This window comes from Lagenorhynchus albirostris, chromosome 3 (genome assembly GCF_949774975.1).
Source record: "Lagenorhynchus albirostris chromosome 3, mLagAlb1.1, whole genome shotgun sequence".
Classification (NCBI taxonomy): Eukaryota; Metazoa; Chordata; class Mammalia; order Artiodactyla; family Delphinidae; genus Lagenorhynchus; species Lagenorhynchus albirostris.
The window spans coordinates 54,275,068-54,300,207 of NC_083097.1; the positions used below are offsets into that span (position 1 = coordinate 54,275,068).

At 39.2% G+C, this 25,140-nt stretch overlaps 1 protein-coding gene across 1 annotated transcript in view; it reads left to right on the forward strand.

Moving 5' to 3' along the window:
• Positions 1 to 25,140, forward strand: part of PIK3R1 (phosphoinositide-3-kinase regulatory subunit 1) — an 85,005-nt gene that overhangs the window by 11,041 nt on the left and 48,824 nt on the right. Inside the window, exon 2 of the mRNA XM_060143044.1 lies at positions 136 to 855. Within this exon, the coding sequence (XP_059999027.1) occupies positions 522 to 855 (334 nt within the window). The 5' untranslated portion in view covers positions 136 to 521. The remainder of the gene's footprint in view (positions 1 to 135; positions 856 to 25,140) is intronic.

Below are 25,140 nucleotides of genomic sequence, written 5' to 3' on the forward strand. Positions count from 1 at the left end.
TGTCAAGCAAAAGCATACTGGCCTGTGTACGTCTGCCAGGTTGATTAAGTACTTGTTGAATGGAAGTCGAAATTCAGATTCACACAGATGGCCAAGTGTGCCGTTGATTCATAAGTCTTGTTTTCCCTTTGCTAGGTGCAGCTCGCATGTGGTGTGTGCCACAGTCAAATCAGATGACAGATGGACAGTGTGACAAGAGTGTCAGAAAGGATCGGGCCTCGAAGGGAGAGTCAGCCCCGAGTCAATGTGTTGACGAGTTGCTGAAAAGGAAGCCGGTGGGAAGACTGCGGCCACAGAGGAAGTGAGCCCTGACTTCAGTCACACCCTTGATGGAGGACAGATGGACGGCCGGATGGCCAATCACCTCTCCTCTTAAACCTTTGGAGAGTTATCCTTTATCCCCTGCCGGACGTGTATTAGGAATTTTAACACACTCTCTGAATTCACTTTCCATAGAAACGTCAGGTTAGACTGCGGTGTGCAGCCAGCCTCAGCTGTCGCATGGTCGCAGGTCGGCAGCCATGAGCGCCGAGGGGTACCAGTACAGGGCGCTGTACGACTATAAAAAGGAGCGGGAAGAAGACATTGACTTGCACTTGGGGGACGTACTGACTGTGAATAAAGGGTCCTTAGTAGCTCTTGGATTCAGTGATGGACAAGAAGCCAGGCCTGAAGAAATCGGCTGGTTAAATGGCTATAACGAGACCACTGGGGAGAGGGGGGACTTTCCGGGAACTTACGTAGAATACATTGGAAGGAAAAAGATCTCACCGCCCACACCAAAGCCCCGGCCACCTCGACCCCTTCCTGTTGCACCAGGTTCTTCAAAAACTGAAGCAGACAGTGAGCAGCAAGGTCAGTATTGATGAGTGATTGCTTCATGACTGCTTTTTTTTTTTTTTTAAAGGAGAAGTCTCATGTTGGTTGAGCTGGGCTGAAACGGTCTGGGCAGAAGTTGTTTTGGCAACTTTACCTGAATTTATGTATGGTGCATAAAAGTTTGGTCAATCATTACATGGCTAGAAATTTGTGTTTGTGGGGTGGAGGGTTGTTATAAAACTAGGGTGGTGATATCTGAGAACCTTTTCAGTTAGTGTCTCAAAACACTATTATTAGAGTTGCCATGGAATTAAACACCTTTTGCATTCTTATTCTTGTAACTAGTATTATATACCTAAATAATCATTTTGGGAAAGTAGAGGGTAAGTCTAATGTACGTATATTTAACATTAATTTGATCTGCATGGAAAATGGAGAGAGTAATAAAATGACCACAGAACTCAACAGAGAAGAAACCATTGCTTTTGTAACCTGGTGTCTACCTCTTGGTTTCCTCTCCAGGAATACTTGCTGAAGCTGAAACTCTATCCTGTAGTTAGTGTAGGCGCACAGGGAGTCCTCTTCCTGCCTGGGTAGTGTCATCTGTAGCATTAATGCCAAGTGTGCTTGGCCTTCATGAGAAAAAAAAAAAAAAATCACTGAATATTTTTCTCAAGTGGAAAACACCTTGATCCAAAGCCCACTCATTGTTCATTGGAGATGGTCCCCACTTCAGCTCTGAGCACAGCTGTTCCTTAAGGTATTTCTTCTGTTCAGTTTCACACAGAGACAAGCCTTTTACTCCGCTTTGCTGTTAACAGCCTTGTCAAATCATTCATTTCTTCACTGGTAAATCTCAAGCATTGTTCCCCCTGTATAATCTTTTTCCCAGAGAATGAGAAAGGCGTGGAAAGATGTGTTTCAGATGGGTGGACTCAACTGCGGTGGTTATGTGTCAAGTAAAACTGACTGTGGGCATCACGGTGTATTTCTGGAAGAGATCCTGTTCCTATTGTGTCTTCTTTAATGTTGGCTTATTTTAGCACAAATGAATGAGGTACCGGGAGTGAAGAAGCAGAATGCAAGGGTAAATGGAATTGGGAATATTTCATAAATGTCGAAGAACTCACTAAGGACACTTGAAGGGAAGAGCTTTTCTCTTCCCATCCCAACCCAAAAGGGATACTTGTTTTATAAACATTATACTGTACTTTAGAAATAATATTCAAATGATATGTTTTACTTGACAGTTCAAAAGCAAAAGTTAGGTTTTTTTCTAGATGAATCAAAAAAACTTGACTCTGAAAGTTTCTTGTATATATGTAATATACGATTTTGTCATTTTATATATATATATATATATATAATTATATATAATTTTGTCAACCATTGTGTTTCTTGCATAGTTTCACTTAGCTGAGGGGAGGTATATACATAAGTGTTTTTTCCTACCAAACTACATATTTTTAATTTGACTTTTGATTTTTTAAGTGAGATACACTTCCTAATATGTAGTCTAATTCAAAAGGAAAAATGATATAATTTCTCCTGGCATACAAAAGATTACAGACTTATAAAAATATTTGAGTCAGGTCAGAAAAGATTATTTAAAAGGGGTACCTTGTCAAGATTAGGGACAAAAAGATTTTGTAAAAATAGCTTCTAAACAAAAATTGCATTTGATATTTTCATTTGGATATAGTATACGGAAAAGCAAGTCTTTCCTTAAAAATGATTTTCTCTTTGTAGGATCTAAACTATTTTATAATGCTTTCTTTCTAATGTAATGTGGTAACAACTGAGATTTTTAACAGCTTTTTCTTTTTTTTTTAATACATAGAAAGAGTAAAATGAAATATTTTAGCAGAGTTTAAGAAAGAGACCCACGGTAATGTGCATTAAAGTATTAGAGCAGGCCTGAATATAAATGAGAAATTAGGAGCAATTGAAAGGTTGAAAAGACAGTATGGGGGTTGGGTGGGGAGTTGAGGTACTAAATATTAGATTTTCTACAAATGTTACTCTTGCATTCTCATTTAAATTTGATTCCTGTGAAATGAGGATTCCACAGCTCCTGCTAGTTGCATGTCAAATTGATATGGAAAGTAGTTGTAAGGACAGACTTATTTGTTGGAACCTGTGGGGCTTTAATTTCTTTTGCCTGAGGGTGTGTTTATTTGAAAAGTGTTTGCAGGGACAAAGTATATGAAGGTGAGAAAGGATAGTACTTTTCTCTTCTTACTGTAATTGAATTCTTTCGCCTTTTTTTCCTTTTTACTCCCTCACCTTACTTAGCCTGTTTTTCATGTTTGACTGTATTTTATTGAGAAGGTTACCCCGGTGACATGCAGGTCTCTTTTGTGGAGGGAGTGTTATGGGGACAGTGGGCACGCCCCCGAGATGAGCGTGGGATAAACCTACCTTTATGCCCCTCTCACCAGCTTCCCTCTTTGTATTTAAAAGAACGTTGTCTTTAAACTCTGCCCACAAGTAGCATCTGTGTGAGGAGTTCCGCCTGATGACAGAACCCACTTTTTGCTTTTCTTGCATGTTCCTGGAAAGAAGGCTGTGATGTCTCACATTTTGGGGAAAAGAGAGTCAAAAACCCATTTGAAGATCTGATCCCCAGCTCCTCTCAGGAGAATGTACCTTCCACCCATCCAGTTTGCATACAGTTTTCTTATGAAGCCCTGGCCTAGTTTGGATTGAATTTGTATATTGGATAATCTTGTATTTCTTGGAGTTTAAATCATTCAGTAAATATGAACTGAGCCCCTATCTTGTGCTAGAAAGCAGGGATGAGAGATGAAGTCGGACCCGAGAGAGATGGCGTGCCCTCTGATGCCCTTTCCGGTTCTTCTCCCACCTCCTCGGGCCTCTGCTTGGACAGCTCTTCCTCAGCCGTCCTCTTAGCTGACCCACTCTCCACTCTTTGTTTAAAGCTTTCTTCTCAAGGAGGCTGGCTCTGCTCATCTCGTTTCACATACAATCTGCCCTTCTGCTTTTGCAAAGCATTTATCATCTAACCTACTCTAGAATTTACTTACCACATTGTTCGTTTATTATCTGTTCACTCTGGTAGATTGTTAAGTCCTGTGAGGGCAGGGGTCTTGGATGTCTCTCCATTATCCCAATTACCTAGAACAGCATCGTAGGTGATTAGCAAGTGGACAGATGCTTGCTGTGGAAGCGCATCATCCAGCTGTTTCACATCCCACGTGACTCTGGAAGTGAGCCACGTGCTTGGTATGTCTCGTGCAGGCATACGGCTGTAACAGCCCATTCTGTTTTTAAACATCACGGTTTATTGTTAGTCACATCATTCACATCTGAGGAATCTTGACCTGGCCTTGACCATTGCATGCTGTGTCTCCAAAGCTGTTATTTTTTACCCCATTTCCTAGGACGGGTAGTTCTGCGGGTGGGAAAGCATGTTGAGCTGAGAGTGTACTCTGTCAGCCACTTAAGCAAAGTTAATAGAGCACATGTCAAGATCAGCAAGTGTCCTCGGGCACAGATTTTATGCTGTCCCTCCCCCTCTTTTATCTCCTCTTTGCATGGAAGCTAAAATCACAGATATCAGCATCACATTTCATTTTCCCACAGCCCAGTAAAGCCCTGTTTTACCTTCTTTGGAGAGAACCTCTTCCCCGTCAGGTGCAGGTGAACGGTGTGATGGGGGTGCACAATGGGTGGTACATGCTCCTTAGGGGAGCTCTTGAAAGACCATCTTGCTGCTCTTTCTGCATTCAGCGGTGCTTCCATATTTCCCCTGACACAAGGAAATGAGTTGATGGAAGTGGGGATTTAGGAATAAGAGAATCAAACTGTATTCCTTTCATAAGTAAGCTGTCCAGTGGGGCTATTTCTTGAGACAGTATTTTGAGATCCTTTGATTAAAGTCACACTAATCCAGAATATTTAGACTAGTGAGATTCCATGACCACATCAGTTTGTATAGGATGTTGAAATCTGCTAGCTTGAGAGATCACTTAGGAATCTGAGTTCATCCCCACTTCCATCCCCCATCTGCACACCCCTCCCCCAGCTCCCACTCTGGACTTTGACAGTGGGTCCCAGCTGGTCCTACATATAAAACATAAAGCACACATTTGGTATGGGCTGTTTTAAACTTTGATCAAAATTCCTTCTAAACAGAAGAAGAGAAAAGCCTGCAGCTTGTGTTTGCTTTCATGGTCTCCCCAGCCACGTGATTTTTCCATTTTTCACACTCAGCATTTGAGTGTCCCTCCACGGTTGTCGCCCCCTGTCTAGAAAGCAAGGCTGTAATACATCACATAGATTGACTACACTGTACAGAGGTCGCAGAGGATGGTGACCCGATCCCAAATTATACACCTTTGCTGAGCCCCCTGGTCGGAACGTACTGCTGTTACTCACAGAAATAGTACCTGTGAAAGTAGTTTGCTTTGCTTCACGAATTCCTGCCTTTATGAATTCTGTTTTAGTTCAGAAGCTGTCTTGTCATAACTTTCCTCACCTTTTCTCCCGCTTAAGTGAGACTTTGCTGTGAAGCGGGAGGACTGTGGTTAACCGCCCCCAGTGATGGGGTGAGACCTCTGACTTCGGTGCTGACTCCCTGTTTTTCATTGATCACTGTGTTTTGGGAAGCAAGCAGGCCTGGTTGCAGGATATTTGAAGATCAGGGCCTTGGAGTCCTGTCTTTAATTTCTGACCCACCAGAAAAATTAATCAGAACAGTAGAGATTTTTACCCAGATGTAAACATATACCTGTTTTTTGTTTGTTTGTTTGGGGATTTGTTTGTTTGTTTGTTTGTTTTTCTTTTTGGCCACACAGCGAGGCTTTCAGGGTCTTAGTTCCCCGACCAGGGATTGAACCCGGGCCCCGGCAGTGAAAGAGCTGAGTCCTAACCACTGGACCGCCAGGAAATTCCCAACATGTAAGTGTTTGCCCTTCGTGTTTTAGTAGGAAGTGACATCTGAAAGATGTCATCAATATAATTGATTAAAGAGCAGGCCTGAAAAAAACAAATGTGGTGATCATTTTTGATAAAATCAGGTGAGCCTACCCAATTCTCTTATGACAGACTGTATCACTCAGGCATTTAGTTACATATGATAACAGTTCTCCCTCTCAGGAGCACCAGCGTTTCTATTCTTCTTACTAAATTCTTGATTTTTAAGACATTTTCCCTGTTAATTTTAAATTTAATTCTTTTGTTTCCCCAGAAATGTGAAGGAGAAAGTAACCCTAATAAACAATTTCCATCTCCACAGTTATTTGAAAAGGAAATTGAGAAGAAGAGAAAGTGTTCTCGCCTTTGCTGCTTTTTAGCAGAAAGGTTCTGCCCCGAGCTGGCCCAGCCATGTTAGAAATTAACAGGGCTCCCAGAGGTGGGATGGGCAGGAAGGTCCCCTTGTCTCCCAGAGAGGAGAGGACTCCTCCCTCCCTCCTCCAGTCTGTTATTAAACAGGAAGGATTTGATTCTCGCTTTCCTGGAGCTGCGGTGACAGCTAAGTTCAGGGTTACAGATAAGACATTATTTGAGGAAAAGCTTTTCTGCCAGGCTACCATGGCATGTGTCATTTAGAATCACAGCTGTAGTATGCAAATTATATATATATTTTTTTACTTAAGTGAGATATATGTTCAGAGGCTTTCATTAAGGCTGCTGGCTCTAGAGATTTCACTCTGTGTTCTTTTTTCCAAAATGGGTAAAGGGTCCAATGTCCATGTCTGTATAACCAAATAAAGCCCTCACACTTCTGATTCGAGCAGGAGCTGTGTAAGTGGAGTGATCCTATTTTGTTTACTAGCCATCAAGGTAATGTTGATGTTCTAATACAGTTTTCTTTGTCATGAAAGTAGAATTCTGTATGTTAAAAGTGTTTCTATTTTTAACTTTTTAGCTTAGTTGTCAATAGATCCTTTGATAACTTTGAAGTCGGTCTTCCCTTGTTTGTAGGTGAATGCATCTTTGTCTAAAACAGGCAAAATTCTGATTAACAAACACTTCTCCACTAAGTCAGAGTTTGAGAAAATAAATGTTCAAAATTCTGAAATCCAACAACAAATGGCACCTTATATGCTAAGTAGCTTCCAAAAAGGGGAGAATCTGGTACCTCTGGCAAATAAGAATACCAAGTATTAGATGCCATTTACATATCCATGTTTTTCTCAGTAAAAGAAAGCAGATGTTAGCAGTACAGCTGGTTGTTGCATATTTGTGTCTTTGTTGCTAACAAATTTCCATGAGGAAGGACGTAAAATTGGTTTGAAGGCTAAAATAGGAGAAAATAACTTGGTATTTTAACTAGAAATGAGAAGGATAATTGCATGATGGATTATATCTTAATTTTTGAGGTCTTGATTGAGTTTATAGCATTCAGTATCAAAACAGTGTTTTCAGTTTCAATAAAATAATCTAAATAGAGAAGGTCAAAGCGAATTAGAAATTGACTGTATTTTAATTACTTGGGTACAGTTTCCCTAAAATATCAAGTTTAATGAAATGTTGTCAGAATACTTTATAAACGCATCATTCCTACTTACTAGTTGATGTAAAAGACCGTGATATTTTGCTTCTGCTACAATAATTCCATACACTGTACATTTAAAAAATGTTCTGATGAAATATAACTTTGCAATTAAAAACAAAACAAACAAGCAGCAGATCTTTCTGTTTAATTTTGCATGGAGAACTTTGTCCTAGTGGCTTTATGCCCCCTAAAGTATGGCTGTCATTTTCAGGAATACCTTCTCTGTTCTGTTTCTTGCTTGGGGGTGTTTGTATTCATCTATTTATCTCTTCTCAGTTGGTAGCTTGTATTGTGCAATGCTTATAGATTCTCCTGTCCTATCACAATTTGATGCTTATTGAAGTTCCCACTGTGAGTTAATTACACTGTATTGTAGAAGACTATTTGTAATTTGATGATCAAATCTGATATCCAAGATGGTAAAGATGTAGCCATAAGTGAAACATAAATCCCTGTGGTATATTATTTGAATCAGAAATTCCACTCTGCTTTGCTTTCTGTAAATTCCATAACCCTTCTAATCCCAGTGTTCTCTACTTTTAAAACAAGAAGTAGATGCTATGTCTTCTGAATTCTGGCTGTATTTTTATTTTAACCTCTTACTGACACTTGATCAGTAAAAGTTTCTCCATTCCTACTCATAAGAATTGTTGGAGAAACAAAACGCAGAAAGTGTTAAGTTCTCACTAGTAGTGTTTCCCCAGTAGTGCAACCCAGAAGCTAGAAGGGAAAATAATGAAGGAACTCAGAGAAATAAGCAAAGATGGTTGGGCAGATGTGCTCACATGACCTCACTGTAAGATCTGATTGGAGGTTGGTCCTTGGGATGATACAGGATTGTTGCTAATGAAAGCGCCAGATTGGTACCAAGTTTTTGCAAATCTACATACTGTATGATTTTAAGATCTGTTTCACCAAGTGTGAGAATTTATGCTCTAACTCTGTTGGTGGGCACTCAGCAGTTGCTGACATCAAAATTGATTTGAGATTCTTCCCGTTTTACACATCGCAGTTTATCAGCGAATTCAAAGACATTGATGGAATGCCTCCCTTGGACTGTGTCTGTGTGGCATAGCTACATTTGTTGACATGATATGTGCTCAGAGTTCCTAGGGATTTTTCTAGTGGGTTTTTCGTTAAATTTTCCAAGGCAGATAGAAGGTGATGTTTTTAACATTTGCCTATTCAGGTTATAAAGATTTGTTTATTCAGACCTCTTCAAATTTATGTGATAGCAGTGTTAAAATATGTACGCAAGAGATAACACATTAGCATAGGCATTATGTGAGTCTTCATTGTAAAGCCAGAGGGACTGTTGGGTGGTCAGTGTTATATTCCAAATTTTACCCTAAGGAGCAAAACTGCCATAGTGCCTTCATACGGCACGAGGTACCACCGTCACAGCAAGAGACAGTCAACATTGGTTCCAACTTGCTACTGGGTTTTGGAAAATGCAATTTTCAAAATGACTTGAGGTTGTTCATAAGATAATCTATTGTGAATCCGCATTAAACACTGCTGGCTTTATTTTTTATCCTGTTTAAAAATTTTCTAATGTTTAGGAATGTTGCTTCTTTATCAGTAAATAGTTCACTTGAAATATCTTTCTATTCCTGTTCTTAACTATAGAAACGTAGTTGAATATTTATATCATTATTAATTTATAATTTCCGAGTATTTTACAACATTGCTTACTTAGGTCTTACCATGTTTCTTCAGGGAGCAAAAAGTAAATTTTCCATTTTCAAAGGAGACAGGTGCAAAGAAGTTTGAGCGAGATGTGACTTTATTGCTAAATAATCGTGATTATCGACAAAGTACCAAGGAACGAGATGTAATGAATTTGGTTAGAACATATCAAAGTATATATTAGAGTCATTGTCCCATGTTTCCCCATGGGTCTATTTAAATATTGAAAATGGCTTTTTCTAAATATTCCCTAAAAATTTGCTGACTTACTGTTTGCCAAGCATTCTGCTCAGCATTTTAAAGACATTTTTCAGTTGATCCCTACAGCCACCCTGCAACTATGGCATTAGAACCATTTTCCAGATTAAGGAACTAAAGCTCAAATGATTGTGTAAATATTTAAAAAGGAGGGGGCTCCCTAGAAGGAGCATTCAGAGGGTTCAGGAACACTCCAGAAGGCAGTCGTGTGGGTCTTGTTCAGCAGTCCTTTGTGAAGTTATCAGTAACTGAAGGAACTGGCTCTTTTCTGCTTTTTGGGTGGTCTGTAATTATGTCTGTTTTATCTGTTAAGTTTCATTGGCTGTTACATTCGTACCATCACACAAATTATCTTGTTTTACCTACAACTTATAGCATTTTCTTACGTCTGCTAAATATATGAAAGAGTTGAGTTACAAAGAGACTGATAAGGCCATGAACCTGAGACAAAGTTTGGGGTTATATGTGTGTATGTGCAGTTTTTCTCAAATACACCTTGATCAGATACTCAAAAGTTATGTACCATTGATAAGTGATTTTCCTTCCATTTCTGTTATTTTTGAAGAAGTTAAATGTCTGCTTCAAATGTTTCCCTGAGCTTCACATTTTCTTACTTCTGATTCATAATTAAATCATTTTGGTTAAAATTGAGCAGGTTATTACTTGCTTCTTAAAAGCCAAAAGCTGAGGATATCCAGCATAAAAATTATGTGTTTTGGCATGTGGACAGCAGCTGCTTAAAGTCCCTAAGTATAAGAAATCTGAAGTGGACTCACATGAATCTGAAGTCTTGTACCTGAGTTCTGTCAAAATTAGCAGTAAACGCCATTTTTAAAGTTTGGCTAAATGACTAAATTCCTTTGAATGTCAAACTTTATTTCTCAGGAAAGTTAGTCACTGCCAAGTTTATAACATAAACATCATGTTTCTGTTACCTGAATTCCAAGGACAAGAGGGTAGATGAGGGCAAGTGAAAGGCACAGGTGAATTTAATCCTAGGTGTTTAACTTAAAAGGACACTGTAACATTGCACAGAGAGAGTTTCTCCAAGGACACGAGTGCCCATAAAAATTCTTGGATGCTTTTATTGTTTTATTTTTCTCCCCCAGTTAAAAAAGAAACTTATTTAAAAGTTTCCTGATTTAAAAAGGTCTTTGCCTGGTAGCCCTGACACACTTCTCACTAGAGTCTCTAAGAAGGTAGAGAAAAGTCCTTATATTCTAAACAGTTATAAAAACTAGAACTAGCAGGAGAAGTGTCTACTGTAAACCAAATGGAACTGGGTTTAAAAACACAGGCAGAATAAGTTTTGACCACCTAAAAATAGGTAGGCAGAGACATGTCCTCCCCAGCTCTGCCTGTAATTCAGAAAGAGCCTAGCAGCTGTCCCCAGAATGCTCTTCCTTTCCTCTTTCTAATCTCCCCAACAGTGCCGTTTTATTCAGTGGAAGGTCATAACTCAGAAAATAACCAGGCAGAGCTGGGAGGGTGGGGTAGGGGCATTATTAATACTGTTACCTCTTGAGAATCTTACTCCACAAAAGTAAAGTGTTGGAGGTGGGGTAGAGTTAGACCCGTGTTTCCTGAGGGTTTCAATATTGTTTGAGTCCTCCATCCTTCAGAGCCTCAGAAAGCCTGGCAGTAAAGGTAGGAGAAAGTTTGCTTTCAGCAAAACTGTATTGAAATGAAAATCACATTGGAAATTGGCCTGGGAACTGTTCATCTCAACCTGCCTACCAACTCTTGGTCTGAAGCCAGCACCCACGTGGATCAAGAGTAGCTCAGAGCAGGGCTTCCCTGGTGGCGCAGTGGTTGAGAGTCCACCTGCCGATGCAGACGACGCGGGTTCGTGCCTCGGTCCGGGAGGATCCCACATGCCGCGGAGCGGCTGTGCCCGTGAGCCATGGCCGCTGAGCCTGCGCGTCCGGAGCCTGTGCTCCGCAATGGGAGAGGCCATAACAGTGAGAGGCCCGCGTACAGCAAAAAAAAAAAAAAAAAGAGTAGCTCAGAGCAAACACCAGGTCCAGGCAGATATCTCCCTGTATGGTGATCAATAAACAGGGGGAAAAAAAAAATAGCTGAGCCTACTGAAAAACATTGCTCTGTAAAGGAAAGGAGAGATTGTATCAAAGATTTGAAGGAAGAATAGACCTCCAGCAATGGCCCAAATGAAAGAGGGGCAGAAAGTAGATGATTATGAGCTGAAAAGAACTGGATGGGATGAAATGGGAGTGAAACCATTAAAAAAAAAAAATTGTAAAGAAATTAAGAATGCAGTATAACACATTAAAATCCATAGGAGAGGCAATAGAGAGTAGAATTAACACAGCTGAAAATAAAATTAATGTTGTAGAGAAGAAACTCAGAGCTCTTCCAGAATCGAAAGAGAAAAGAGATGAAAATGAAAGAGAAGATTGTAGATGCATAGTAAGAAGGTATAACATGGGGATTTTCAGTGTTGATAAATGAGTAATAAGTCATATCAAATGAAAAAGAACAAACATTATAAAAATAAGCATGCAGGCATTTTGTGCAGATTTGGAAGCGTGGTCCACATTGTTTAGATGAAATCAATGACAGGCCACCTCTAGATATGTTTTGGCAATTTTTTTTTTAAATTATAAGAATGCTGTTAAACGTCTTTCCAAAATATCTGGTTAACTATCAAGGAGCAGAATTCAGGCTTCCTTGTCTTTTGTAGCAGTAAATGCCAAAAGATGGTGGATGCAGAGTTTTGAGGAAGAAAGAAGGTGACTCAAGACCTTAATGTGTTGCTTCCTTATATATCATGTGGAAGGAATTGAGAGGCGTTCTCTGATAAGCAAGAGCTCAGTGAGATATATTCAACTTCTCATGTCACAAGGGCGAACTTCAGAATTGCCATTTCATTGTTAAGCTTTATAATTAGAAAGGCATAGTTTAAAAATGAATTCATTTTGATTAACTTAAAGAATAATTGCCAGAAGAATAAAACTGTAAATTATATATTTTCCAAATACCTAGAAATACAAGGCGTATTCCAAAAAACAGACAACAAAGCATAAAATTATTATTGACGTGGGGAATGTCAATACTATTACTATGTATGAAAATTTACAGAAATACATGTATTAACATATATCTACATACATAAATATAAAGTTGAATTTATACCTACCTATATTTGTGCATTCAACAAATACTAGTTTTGTGTCAGATGCTATGCTAACATTTTGCTACATTAACTTGTTACTTTTCATTAGAACTGTATGACATTGGCCTTACTATTATTATACCTGTTGTAAAGATAAAGAGATTAAAGCTTAATTAGATGATGGCCCATGGTCACACAGCTCAGGCAGGAGTTGGGGTTTGACCTCCAACCATGTGACTTTTGACCCAGAATTCTTAAGCAGCAGTGTGATACAGTGGAAGGGCCCTTGGGTGGTCATGTTCATGCTGTGCGACACTACTGTATTTCTGGCCACAGTCTGTTAGCCAGGAGGGCAAGTCATCCCCTGGCTTGCCAGTGACCTGTGAAGCAGACTGATAATGCAAAAAAATGAGTTAAACAACCAGATTTTCTCACTCTCAGGCAATAGACCCAAGAACATCTAAAGAGAATGAACAGATGCATGAGTTACTCTTGCTTCCAGCAAAAGAACCTCATCAGAACAGGCTGGGAAGAGGTGATTAGTTTTAAGGGACAGTTCCTTCCCTCGGCAGGTTGGAAGCTATGGGGCTTATTAAGTGGTTAAAATATTAACCTTCGAGTTAGCCCTCACTTGGCTAGTGCTGTCATATATATATGAAAACATGACTTTATAACATGGTAAGACATTAATATAAAATCATTTATATAAGTTATATAAATGATTATTAAATACATTATTATATAAAGTTATATAATTTATATAAATATGTTTATGTATAATAACATTTATATAGATAATGTTTATGTAAACATCTATCTGCTAGTACAGTATATAAGGCAATATAGAAAAGTCAACATTGAGTTAATGGTGGAAATGTAATTGATTTGCTACTTCACTAAAGGAGACTTGAAAGGATTGAAAGCTAGCTCTAACTTGCTCCTTTACTAGCCATCATTGTTTGTAGTTACATGCACAGTTACATGGTAACTGTCATTTGTGGTCTGATCTTCCCCTGAAGGGAAACTTGAGAAACCTGGTTGGCTTTAACATTTAGAGGAAGTTTAAACATATTGGAACATAAAATTTACAGTTGTTTAGGTTAAAACTCTGTTTCTTGTCAGACCACATCTATCCAGCTCTTCTGTGATTAGAATCATCTAACTTTGGCCTGAATTAAGGAAGAGTTTCACAAGATGCACAAAATATTTACTCGTGTTTTCTTTACCAGCTTCCTGAGCCTGTGCAGCGGACTGAGACCTCTTCTTATCTAAAGGCAGTGTGGTCACATAAGCCAATTGTCACCAGTTAACTATTTTCATCCCCTGAACTGCTTTTGGTGAATTCCAACCTAGTTATTACGTCCCTTTAATATTTTCAGTAATTTATATTCTTTAACTTTAAGAGTAAAAATATTTGTGAGTTTATTTTGCAGGGGGTGGGGGGGTGATTAGTTATAGTCTAGCTGTGAGGCTAGTTGCCTTTCATATACTCTAGAAGAGAAGGATGGGGTCAGTTTCACAATGATCTTTGTCCAAAATACAAGACCACTGTCACTCCCACCTCTCAGGCAACCCCTGCTCCATCTGTTTTCTAGAACAATTTAAAATATAGCCAACGCTTTTGCTTCAGCGTCTCTTGATTCACTGGATCTCTAAGGGACCATCTTTTGCCAGTGTCAGATGCTGTGTTTATTTCGCATTTTGAAATATTCTAAATGTTATATCCTAGCAAATATAGTAGTCTTCAGATTATGTTGTCTCACATTCATGTATAATTTCCTAAGAAAAGGAAATGGAGAGGGTGGGGGTTAATAGTTAGAGTAATTAAACCTTTTTAAAATGAAGGGGAAAACAATCTTTTGTTTATAGGAGGTGAAGAGAGCATTACTGATTGATGTTAGCCTTTTCCCAGAAATCCGTCTCACGGAGTTGATATTGAGCGTTTTAGGCAAAGGTGGTGTAGGCTCTGATGAACTTTGTTACCTTATTCTGGACCTTTTATTTATGGGCATGTAACTGAATGATTACATGAATTTTTGATTGCTATAAAAAGGTTGTATTTGCAGTTTTTAAAATATAACTGTTTTTAGTTCATTGCTTCTGAACGCTGCCTTTTTCTTTTCTTAAATACGTGTCAGATGAAATGTTTTACCTCTGAGATGAAAATTTTGAAGTTTATTCTTTATTGATATGTTTCCTGGCACGCATGAGCATTTGCTCTGTGCTTTACCTCCATTATCTTATTTAGTGCTATTCATAGGTTGAGGCTTAGAAAAAGCAAACTGCCCAGGGGCAAATACTAGTAGATGGTGGACAGCTGAGACTTGCATGCAGACCCTCTGACTTGAGGACGTGTGCTTGCCAACACCACACTGTACCACCCTCAAAGTGAAATGGGGGAGGACGGAACCTCTAGTTAGGATTAACTTCTCCAGAGGTCATGTCATATTAAAGCTACCACAGGTTCTGAAAGCAATTAAATAAATATTAGGAAATAGTGGCCTATAAATTGTAGGCTTTTTAAATACAGTCTCACATCTTTGTAACTTTTGCCCCATAATTCAGTTACCCTCAAACTAATTGAAAAATCTTAGAGATATTAAAAATGCTTGATTGACCCATATTTTGTTTCTGTTAAGATCATGTGCTTGAGCCATATGTCAAACCAGAGACTTCTATTAGACAATTTGTATGAAATCATCAACCTCTCTAACAGTTTTCTTGCAATAAAGAGGGAAGAATATGTAATGTATGAGTTAAAACAGTGACCTCATACCATTCATGCAAAAGTATTGTGCTAGCAGAGCAGTATCAGCGTTTGAACCTGGAGTTGGACTCCTCGACAGCAGGGCCAGTCCAGAAGAATGTGTGTGTTTTAATGGATCATTTAAATGAAAGTTTAATCTTTACTCAGAGAAGAGAGCAGCTCTGACTGAGAGCATCTGAAGCTAGAACATGGATCAGGGGGCTGAACGTTTCCATTTGGCCTCTGGTTGAGCCTTGCTCAGGGAACACAGCAGTCAAACTTCAGTTCATGTCAGTCATGGTGTAGGAAGCCAAAGGAAAAGTCCTCAGTTCTAGTGGTTTTCTTAAGTCATCAGGATGGATTTAATGATTTTATTTGAATAATTACTTCCAGTGAACCACAGCTGGAGACTCAGAAAGAGAGGTCTTCCAATGGTAGACAGGCCCTCAGATGCTTTCCCAGTGTCCACTACTGCAATATGACTTAGCCCTAAGGCAGAAAAATCCTCCTCTCTTAGAAGTGAGGGTATGCTCTGTAGCTGTGATGGGGGAAAATTCACTCCCATGAAATGGGAGGTATGCTGGGTTGACCAGATAGCCCAAAGCTGAGCCATAACCAAGGATTTCTCAAATTCACAAGGCCTCTTTCTTGAGCTTGTCTTCTTTCGGACTTAACCCTCAGTTTCTGGGTAAATTGCAATACATCTGTAGGGAAAGCCCCTGGTTTGGGTTTAGTCAAGCTTGCCAGAGAAAACTGGATCTAAGCGGGAATAAAATTTACTGACCCCTGTTCTCAGAGGTTAACATTTTCATTTATGTTTTACATGACTCATTTTAAATTACAGTGCTCTACAGATATAGAAAGAAGCCTTCCTCTTCCCACCCTCCTCCAGACACCACATAATGGAAAAAGCAAGAATTTTCTGCATGAGCAAGGCTTTTTTTTTTTTTTTAAACAAAAAGCCAGTCTCTGATGGGACTTTTTTTCCTGCCAGAATTCCCACTGGTCCACTGTCGCAATATTTACAAAAGGCCACGATGAAAGAGGAAGGCCCATTTGAGCCCTTTGCCTCTGTGTTATGTGAAACGTAACTTTTATTTCTGTTCTTGGTATCAGAAGAATTGTTACTTTTGAACTTCTCTGATAGGCTTGTAAACCTACTAGGTCCTCTTAACTCGTAAAGTATAATTTTGATTAAGAAAAGATTTGTCCCTCTGCTCTAACTAGACACATAAAACTTTGAAAGGTTTTGATGTTCTGTTTCCTGTTTTTTTTTTTAAAATGTATCCTCTCTTATGAACTCCAACTAGATGAGAGGATTTTCCTTAGAGAAAATTCAGCTCTGGGAACACCATCCACGAAGGTCATAACCTAGAACATTTTTGAAGGGAAGTTTCAGTGAATTAAAAGAGGGCGGGGTTAGGAAGCAGAAAGTTCTGTTCTACCATAGCTGTAGCTAAATAAATCGTTTCACTCTGGAGCCTGGGCAGTTCTGTAATTTATAGCTAATTGTCAACAGAGGTCACTGATTACAGTTCATCATGGAGGAGAGAGGTGGTCTGGGGCCCCACTAGGAATTCATATTAATAGTTGTACCTTTCCTTCTTCCCCAGAATGTTCACTGGAGAACATTCTGTTAACCACTGATCCTCAGTGATCTTTTATTTCTACATAAAAACCTTTTAAAATGGAAATAGGTCGACTTGATTTTTTCTTTTAGTCAGGTAGAAGATAAATGAATCAGCTCAAAGCACAATTAAAAAGTGTGTATTTGCTTGGGTGCAGGACTGAGGGATGGAAAATTCTGTTCTTTTATTCAGTGGGACTCTACAACCAACTGTGGTAAACACATGTATCCCATTGTGCAGCCTTTCTTTTGCTTTAGGGGCAGTTTGATCTACTGACCAAAAAGAAGCGACATTAAGACTAGCTCCCAGCCCAGGGCTTTAGCAAGTGCTCAATTAATTTCGGTGGCTCAGGGAGAGAAGCAAGTTAGTTTGGGGATGCAGATTCTAAACAGTCTGCCATTGAACCACCTCATAGACCGGTGACAAGAGACTGTTTAATTGAAGCTTCATAAAATGGTTCCTTAAACTTCATGGACAATTGAGAAACTTCAGTTTCCTCTCTTTACTCTTGTTTACTTCCTGCTCTTCTAGAAGGTATTCTGATCTCTTACAATGAGAAGATTAAACAGCTGTAGCTTAACTTCAAGCATTGATTTGGAGTGTTCTGTGGCTGCATTCATTATATCTTTACTAAGATTGCATTCCTGTGGATTGGGCAGAAGCGTATAAGCAGCGGTGTGGCTTATCCAGGGCAAACCCAGATCCTGTTAACCACTGAGCCTTGATGGTCTTTTATTTCTACATAAAAACCTGTAACACTGGAATAATTCGCCTAGATTTTTTTTTCTTCTAGTTAGGTAGAAAAACAAAAGAATCGGCACGGAACACAGTTGTGAGGAGTGTTTGTATGGGTGCAGGACTGAGGGAGGAAAATTCTGTTCTTCAGGCAATGGGACTCAGCAGGAAGCATGTGTTGAAAGTTTCTCACCTAAACGGGTCATAATTACAGACTTTAGGATTTATTTTTTTGAATTAGAACATGAAGCTCACTCAGCGGTCCTTATGAAAACTTTCCTTCTAACTGCATATTTTATGTCAAATCATAAGTTAAATTTCTGTGGTACAAAGAAGAGTTTTTTGCTGTAACCGTATTGTAGCCCACGCTGAATATATCAATGCTACTTTTCACTGAGTAGTTGAGTGGTCGGATCCATTGTTAATTTTAAGTTTTCTTTCTTGTTTTCTAAGAATAGACTTAAGGCTGTATGTTTTAGAAAAATGCGCTTGTTCAGAACTTCTCAGATCTAACCTGGCAATCAGTGGGACTAGAGGTAAGAAATAATAGCTTTAACTGAACATCATCTAAAATGCTGTAATATTCCATTGCATGACACATCCCATGTGTCTTACAATTTCTAAGAATTCAAAGTAGTGTGCAGTTTTATTAACCACCCTGCATCCCTGTAGCACAAGGAATTATTTTTGTTATTGAGCGGACAAAACAGGGGTGAAGTGACTCACAGTTAATTGCCGGATTAAATCAGGCATCCAAGTCACTCTGCTTCGGGTAGATTCTCAGAGACTCAGCTGCTGTCTTCAAAAGGAAGAAATACATCGCAGTATCCGGAAAGAACATAGCGTGCAATATGTGACGGGTCTTGTTAACTATCTCTTGTTTTCTGATCAAAGTAGCCTCTGGGTTGGAGGAAAATTTTGTACTACTGTAGTGCAAATCCTTATTATATTTCATCATTATTTATTGCGTTGTAAATGAATGTATTTAACAGTGCTAGTTTAGGAATTCTTGGTAAGTTTAGGAATTCTAATCATTTTTCTTTTTTTTTTAATTTTAAGATGGTTGAATTTTGCATATGCTAAGTTTTGGCCTTTGTGGGCGTGTGTAAGATGCACAGGAGAATGAGTTAGTGATGTTACAGGAGCACCAAAGCGACCATCACACTTTCGTTCAGTGTCCTTTTTCATTGTTCTTGCTTACGTGGAGCCCTTGTGCACAGGCTGGGCATCTCGGGGCTTTGAACAATGCCCTTGGCCAACCGTTAGTCCTAATTGCTGTGACTAATTTGCTGTGTGACCTAAAGACAGTAACATACTTAACTTTGGTTTTATCATCTGTAAAACAGAATTAATGACACTCTACCAAGCCAAGGCTTTCAGTGAGGCATCATCATCACAAGCAAGCCCCTAAAATACTAATTAGAGTATTAAAAAGGAAATCTTCTCGGTGAAAACCAAATACTCATTGATGCCAGTCAAAAACCTAAAAAACACATTTGCCACACACACATACAAAATTGTTTCTTAGACTTAAGTGATCTGTTTAGACCTGAAGGAAATGAAAGGAATTGAAATTGTTTAGCTGCGGGAAATAAAGACCTGGGGCCGATTTAAACAGTTGAAAATTATTTGAAGAAGTGTTTTGTCTCCATAGTAATGAACTTTTTTTTAGCTTCTCTGAGGCGAGGCTATTCAAAGAAGAAATGAGGTTCAATTACAGCAGAGTTACATAAGTTAGATAGCAACAGTAGTGCTACCAATTCTTTGTAAGACATAAACTTGAACTCACTTCAGTTTCAATGAAAAGGGCAGTGAATTTGCCAAAGAGCTGTGTACGTGTTGCCTCAAAAAGCAAAAAAAAAAAAAAAAAAAACCACAAAAACACTGGAATAGTGCTTTGAAGACATTTTCTAGTTAACTCCTGCATTCTTTCTACATTTGTGTGTCTTCATTACCTGTACCATTTGGTTGAGAGCTGTTTCAGAGTCTCTAATATGCCATCAGGGTATACTGTGTACTTTCTCTTTGCTGTACTTGGAGGTAATAATACTGCCAAAACAATGCTGGGACAAAAAAAAAAAAAGGAAAAAGTCGTGTTTTTGGTGTGTTTCTTTGTGAGGAGGTTTTCAGGTCGTCTTTTTCTCTTACGAAGCCAAAATTACAGTACCTTAGTAAATTACAACTCTTTCGCTTTTATAATTGCTCATCATTTAACAAATAGCTCATTAGTTAAAAAAAAAAACAAAAAAAATTCTGAGCCTTGACAGGAGGAAGGGAAAACAATCTTTCTCAGCTGAATCTTGCCTAAATAGTCTTAGCAATAAAGATTGCCACCTATTGGTTAAAGAAAAGAACTAAAACTAAAAAAAGGTTTGCCACTCTTACAGGTAATGAGTGTGATCAAAACAGAATTATTTCGATGGTGCTCTGGGTTGAGGTATTTGAAAATGTGTGATTTGATGAGAATCTTTATTCTGTGCTTTGAACTTCGCATCACCAATAGCATTAAATTATAGCAGGTATTTCAGGAGAGGAGGTATGCTGCTCTCAGGATCCCTTTTGAAAGCATATTTTTTGAGACTGTCAGAATTCCATTGTAATAGAATATTAAGTGGATAAGTGCATTTTTATTTTTTTTTATTTTTTTAAGTGCATTTTTAATTGGACAAATGTTGGAAGCTTGATTTTGAAAACATTTTTCTAACTCTATTGTTAGTTTGGACTTCCCTTCAGTCCAGGCTTTGAAATCCAGCATTTCCTGTCCAACCAAAATGGGATGGGCTTGGTGACATGGGCCTTTCGTGCCTCTTGGTGCCAGGATCTGTTTTTCCCAGATGATGAGCGCTATATAGACGATGCTCTCTCCAGTGTCATCAAACATCCTTTTAAGGTACATTTGATAATAATTTTTAAAAAGTTCATATTTTGATGTTGAAAAGTCTCAAGTGGTTGTACCCTGGGAAAATGTTCGTTTTAATAATTTTTCCCCAATATTATGTGTATATAAATTCAATTTTTAGGAATACTTGTATTTAATTATAAAACAGCAGTGCAGCAATTTTTTATTGTTAATAGTATTATACCATCTTAAATCCACCTTCCCTCTGTGTGTCCTCAATATCTACAGATCCTTCACATCTTGAGATTATTAAAATTTACATAGGTAAGTGTTTCATCAGTGATTGTGTGTGTACACATATGTATATGTAGGTATATATCCTAACAAATTCAGGATTAAGGCCATCACTGCTCCTGTGTGCTCTCTTTATTTTTTGCTCATGTGTCTGTCTGTATTTGAAATTTTAAGCATTTTTATCTTAGGTACTTTCCAAATAATCATTTGATGCCCTTTGTTGGCATTGTATATTTGGTTAATTAATTTGACAAAGCCTGTTTACCACCAACACCGCCCTCCCGCCTCCCCCCAACACACCTGGGAACTAAGTACTCTAACAGCTAAAGAAGATGTGGTACAAGGAAAACTGGAAGAACCATATGTTATTTGCTTTAATTTGTACATAGTACACCTATATATGTGTGAAATATATATATATAAACTGTTATAAAGCAACATATTGATGAATTTAAATGAGTAGGCACAATAAAAACAAAAAGCAAACAGAAGAGTGGTTGGAGTGAGGCCATAATAAATCAAGGAATGTTTTTTGAAGGAGGTGAAACATATTTATATTTTCCAGCTGATTCCTGTGGACATCAATAGTAGGCTTATACCTGGTGTATAATTTGAAAAGCTGAGATAGAGGAGAAAAAGGTAGCTTTGTGAACATTGTCAAAGAATTTAAGACCTGAGTGTTTTTATGTAGGAAAGTTGAAATGCATTGTTACAGTCAGTTTGTGTAATTTCCTTCTGTAAAGACCTGCCCATTTACCAGTAATGATACCTTCTTTCTCTTCTATTTTTGTCCCTTCCTTTAGGAAAAGGAATATATGCTTACTCATTATTTAAAATTCAGAGTCATTTTCCTGTTCCAGTTGGTGGGGTTCCTACCATTAAAGAAGAGTGGAATTAGGCACACGTGAAACTCTTCCCTCCTTAACTTGTGCTCTTTCCAACTATCCAACTTTTATCCCTTTTAAAATTCTACTCTTTCAACCATCAATTCTGTATAGTGGTTACCTCTCCTTGGTCTTTTTTGTAGTTTATTCCCATGAAAGCAGATGTACTGGGCTTTTTCAATGCTGCCCAAATGATCTGCCTTGGCAGTAAGAGGTCCTGTCACAGAATCCAGTATTTAAGCACACACAATCAAACTAATTAAATTCAAATTCATTTATAAAGAATATTGTATTAGGCAGTTGGACTTCATGACTAAAGTTTATTTCTCCAAAGGACATGTTAGTTCAACAGGCCATTCTAGGAATTCTGCTTCCCCTATAGCTCCTGTTACTGCACTACTATGATAATGATTTAACCTCCCATAAAGCTGCATTTTAATAGGTGTTTATAGGCATCACTTACCAAGCGTTTCAAGTATTCTTTGAATAGAAACTGCTGGGGAAAAAAAGTTAACACAGATACTTTCTCAATCAGGCCACCATTTGAACATTCTGCATAGAAGGCAGTTGGTAGATGATTTGGTGAGTACATGAATATAGCCATTTATATTCAGATGGTATTTGTTTGCCAGTTAATAATATTTATTATTCAGATGGGTAAATGAATACCCAGCTCAGGCCAGTGACTTTCAGTTGTTCCCTCAGAGAACTGGAGGGGATTCCCTGGGTGCCTCTGTTCACAGTCATTTATTATGCGCTTATTTTATGCCGAGTACTGGGCTGAATGCTGTGGTCGCCATAATGAATAAAGCAACCTCACCGCCTGCAGTGAAGCTCCAAAACCTAGTAGAGGGAAGCAAAAAGCATGAGCTTAGTGCCACCCCCGCCGTGTGAACAGTGAACCTCGGAAATGGAAGGAGGTGCCTTCCCTCACCTCTGCCACAAGCTCCTCTCCTGCATCACTGCCCTTCTCTCTGGGATATAGGTTGCTTGGGCTGCAGTGCCCCCTCCTCAGATTGTACAAGCAAGAGAAGTGAGTGGGTAGCCTCTCACAGAGTCTTGGGTCTCAGTGACAGTCCCCAGCATGGGAAGAACCCACGTGTTCCTTCCTGGCATTGCCAGGTCTCCTCTGACCCTTGCTTTCCACCCGTTGTAATTCCCCCAGCTCCGTCTCCGCCTGCGCCTCTAACAACATTGACAAAGAGGGGAGGACTGGATTATTCCTATTGCTCTTGAAATACTTAGATACAGAAATTATTATAAGTGGGTTAGGTTTCCATGTTCATTTACTAAAATTTCAATTACCCATGATGCCACTGAAATATGCTCATTTGTAGTTATCACCAATGTAGCTATTGAAAATAACTTGTGAAGTAGACTTTGGTGGTCTAATCTGGGGACCTAACCACCTTTTATAACATTTCTGGGGGAAAATGTGTTCCAAGTTTTGCACAACCAACTTACAAACGAGCTTGGGAAACACAATCCATATGTAAGTCGGAGACTTCCTGTATTGACATTCAGCTGCGCTGGGAGAGTTTGGTTTTGCTAGTGCTTGTGTGTCCCCAGCCTTCTGTTCCTAAAAGCAATGCTGCTGGGGATTTTGAATTGACTCTCTGGGCTTCTTGAGGTTACACAATTCAAAACCTGCTTACCAGCGCCACCGAGCTAAAGGAAACCTAATTCATATCCGAAAAGGTCCTTTAAATCAGAAGTGTGTGTGTTTGCCTTTTATGTATATACCTGCCGCTCCATCAGCTTGTTGCCCTGTGACTCTCCAAGGGACTGGGGAAGCAAGGGGAATGATTAATTTCCTGACACAGTAATCACCTCTTGGGTATTAAAGATTTATCTTCAGAACCTCTCGGCATACAATGGGCTACTGCTATTGCTTTCAGATAAGGATCCCATTTAAACTATCCTAGGGTTTGTATTGTTTGTTTGGTTAGGTTTTCTGCCAGGGAGGTTCTTTAAGGTAGGTGATTCTTTAAGATAGGTTAAAATTCCTGGATTCTAGATTTGATTTTAAAATAGCTATTTCATAATGTATGGTGGAAAAGTATTCTTGCTAAAACCTTTTTGGTAGCCCTGCTGTGCATGAGATGACCCAGAGGTTCTTGGTTCAGCAGATGAAAGGCATAAACAGTGGTTCTGAGTTGATTTTTCAATGTCCCCTGCTATGTTTAAAAAAACTTTTTTTATAATGAGTATGTCTCTCTGAGCCCTACTGGTCCTCAAGGTTTTTACTTATTTGACTGAACTTAGCGGGCTGGGTATTTGTGAGCCGTTGACTGACACTCACAGGAAGTGCATCAGAGTCAGTCTGTAGGTTGAGGTTGGGGTGTGTGGAAAGGCAAGTTCCGGGAGCCCTGGATTCATCCATTCGCCGATTTTGGATGGGAGAACCAGCTGCCAAAAGTAGGAGGCCTTTCTTATGGGCTAGAACAATTTTCTTTCAAATCTTCCAGCCTTTTCATTCGTCCATTTTTCAGACTTTGCAAGTTTGAAAATCAAGTCTTTTCTATCCAGAGAAAGGCACGAAGTTGACAGCGTTGATACAGAGAGGAGGAAAACTCGGTGTCCTCCAAGGAGAGCCTGAGATCCGGAGGTCTGCAGGGGCCCACCCTGCTGGGGGTTTGGTGGAGCCTTGGCTGTGTGCAGAAGGAATGGCTGACCATGGAGATGTTCCGGTTGGATCATGCATTTGGGCTTGGAAAGCCCTGCCTCAAGTTCACCGGCAGGAATGAGGCAGAATTCACAATGTGGTGTCTTAAGACCTTAAAGTTTGCCAAGTGTTTGAGCAATGCCTCACATCTCCCGTGGATGGGAAGAGCTGTGCCTTGTCCCACAGTAAATCCAGCAGAGATGAAAAAGGTCAGCCTCTTGCATCTCTCATGTGTTGTTTAGACTAAGACCTAGACCTTGTTAGACCACTCTTGGCACCCTGTCCTGAACCTGAGGATCCTCAGAATTACAGGCCCAATTTCAGGCCGACTTGAGGAGTTGGTGTCTGATGACAGGCAAGTACCTACATGTGTCTTTCATTATTCCGTTGCCTTAGGAGATGGTGTTTAAGTTGGCAGATAGACTTATTGAAAGCAAAGCTTGTCGCTGGTGAGATTACTGACTTCACCCAAAAAAAAAAAAAAAAAAAGGGATCAAATGCCAAGGGAGAGGGAGGGGAGTGTGTAGTATTTAAAAGTGTGGTGAAGCCATCAAGTTAACAAGAAAAAGTAGAATAAAATGTGGTTTCAATTTGTTGTACTGGGCTTGGGATGATAATGTTTCAATAGTAAACTGTAGGGGGAGAGAGAGAGAGAGAGCGTTTTCTGAATTTCAGAATCCTAGAAGTTATTTCGAAGGCTTAATTTGTTTCAGTCCCCAATTCTATACTATAGTAAATCAGTATTTTTTGCAGGACTTGCTGATGACGAGAACAAAGGTTAGCAATTCCTAGGACGGAGGTCCCCAGCCTTTTTGTGGAGAGGAGCTACTTTTTATTTCCTGAAGCCTTGGGTTATGGGGCAGAGCGTCTTAGGAGTGTTGAATGACCCATCCTAACTCTTAGCAGTTCTTACCTATGTGACATCCC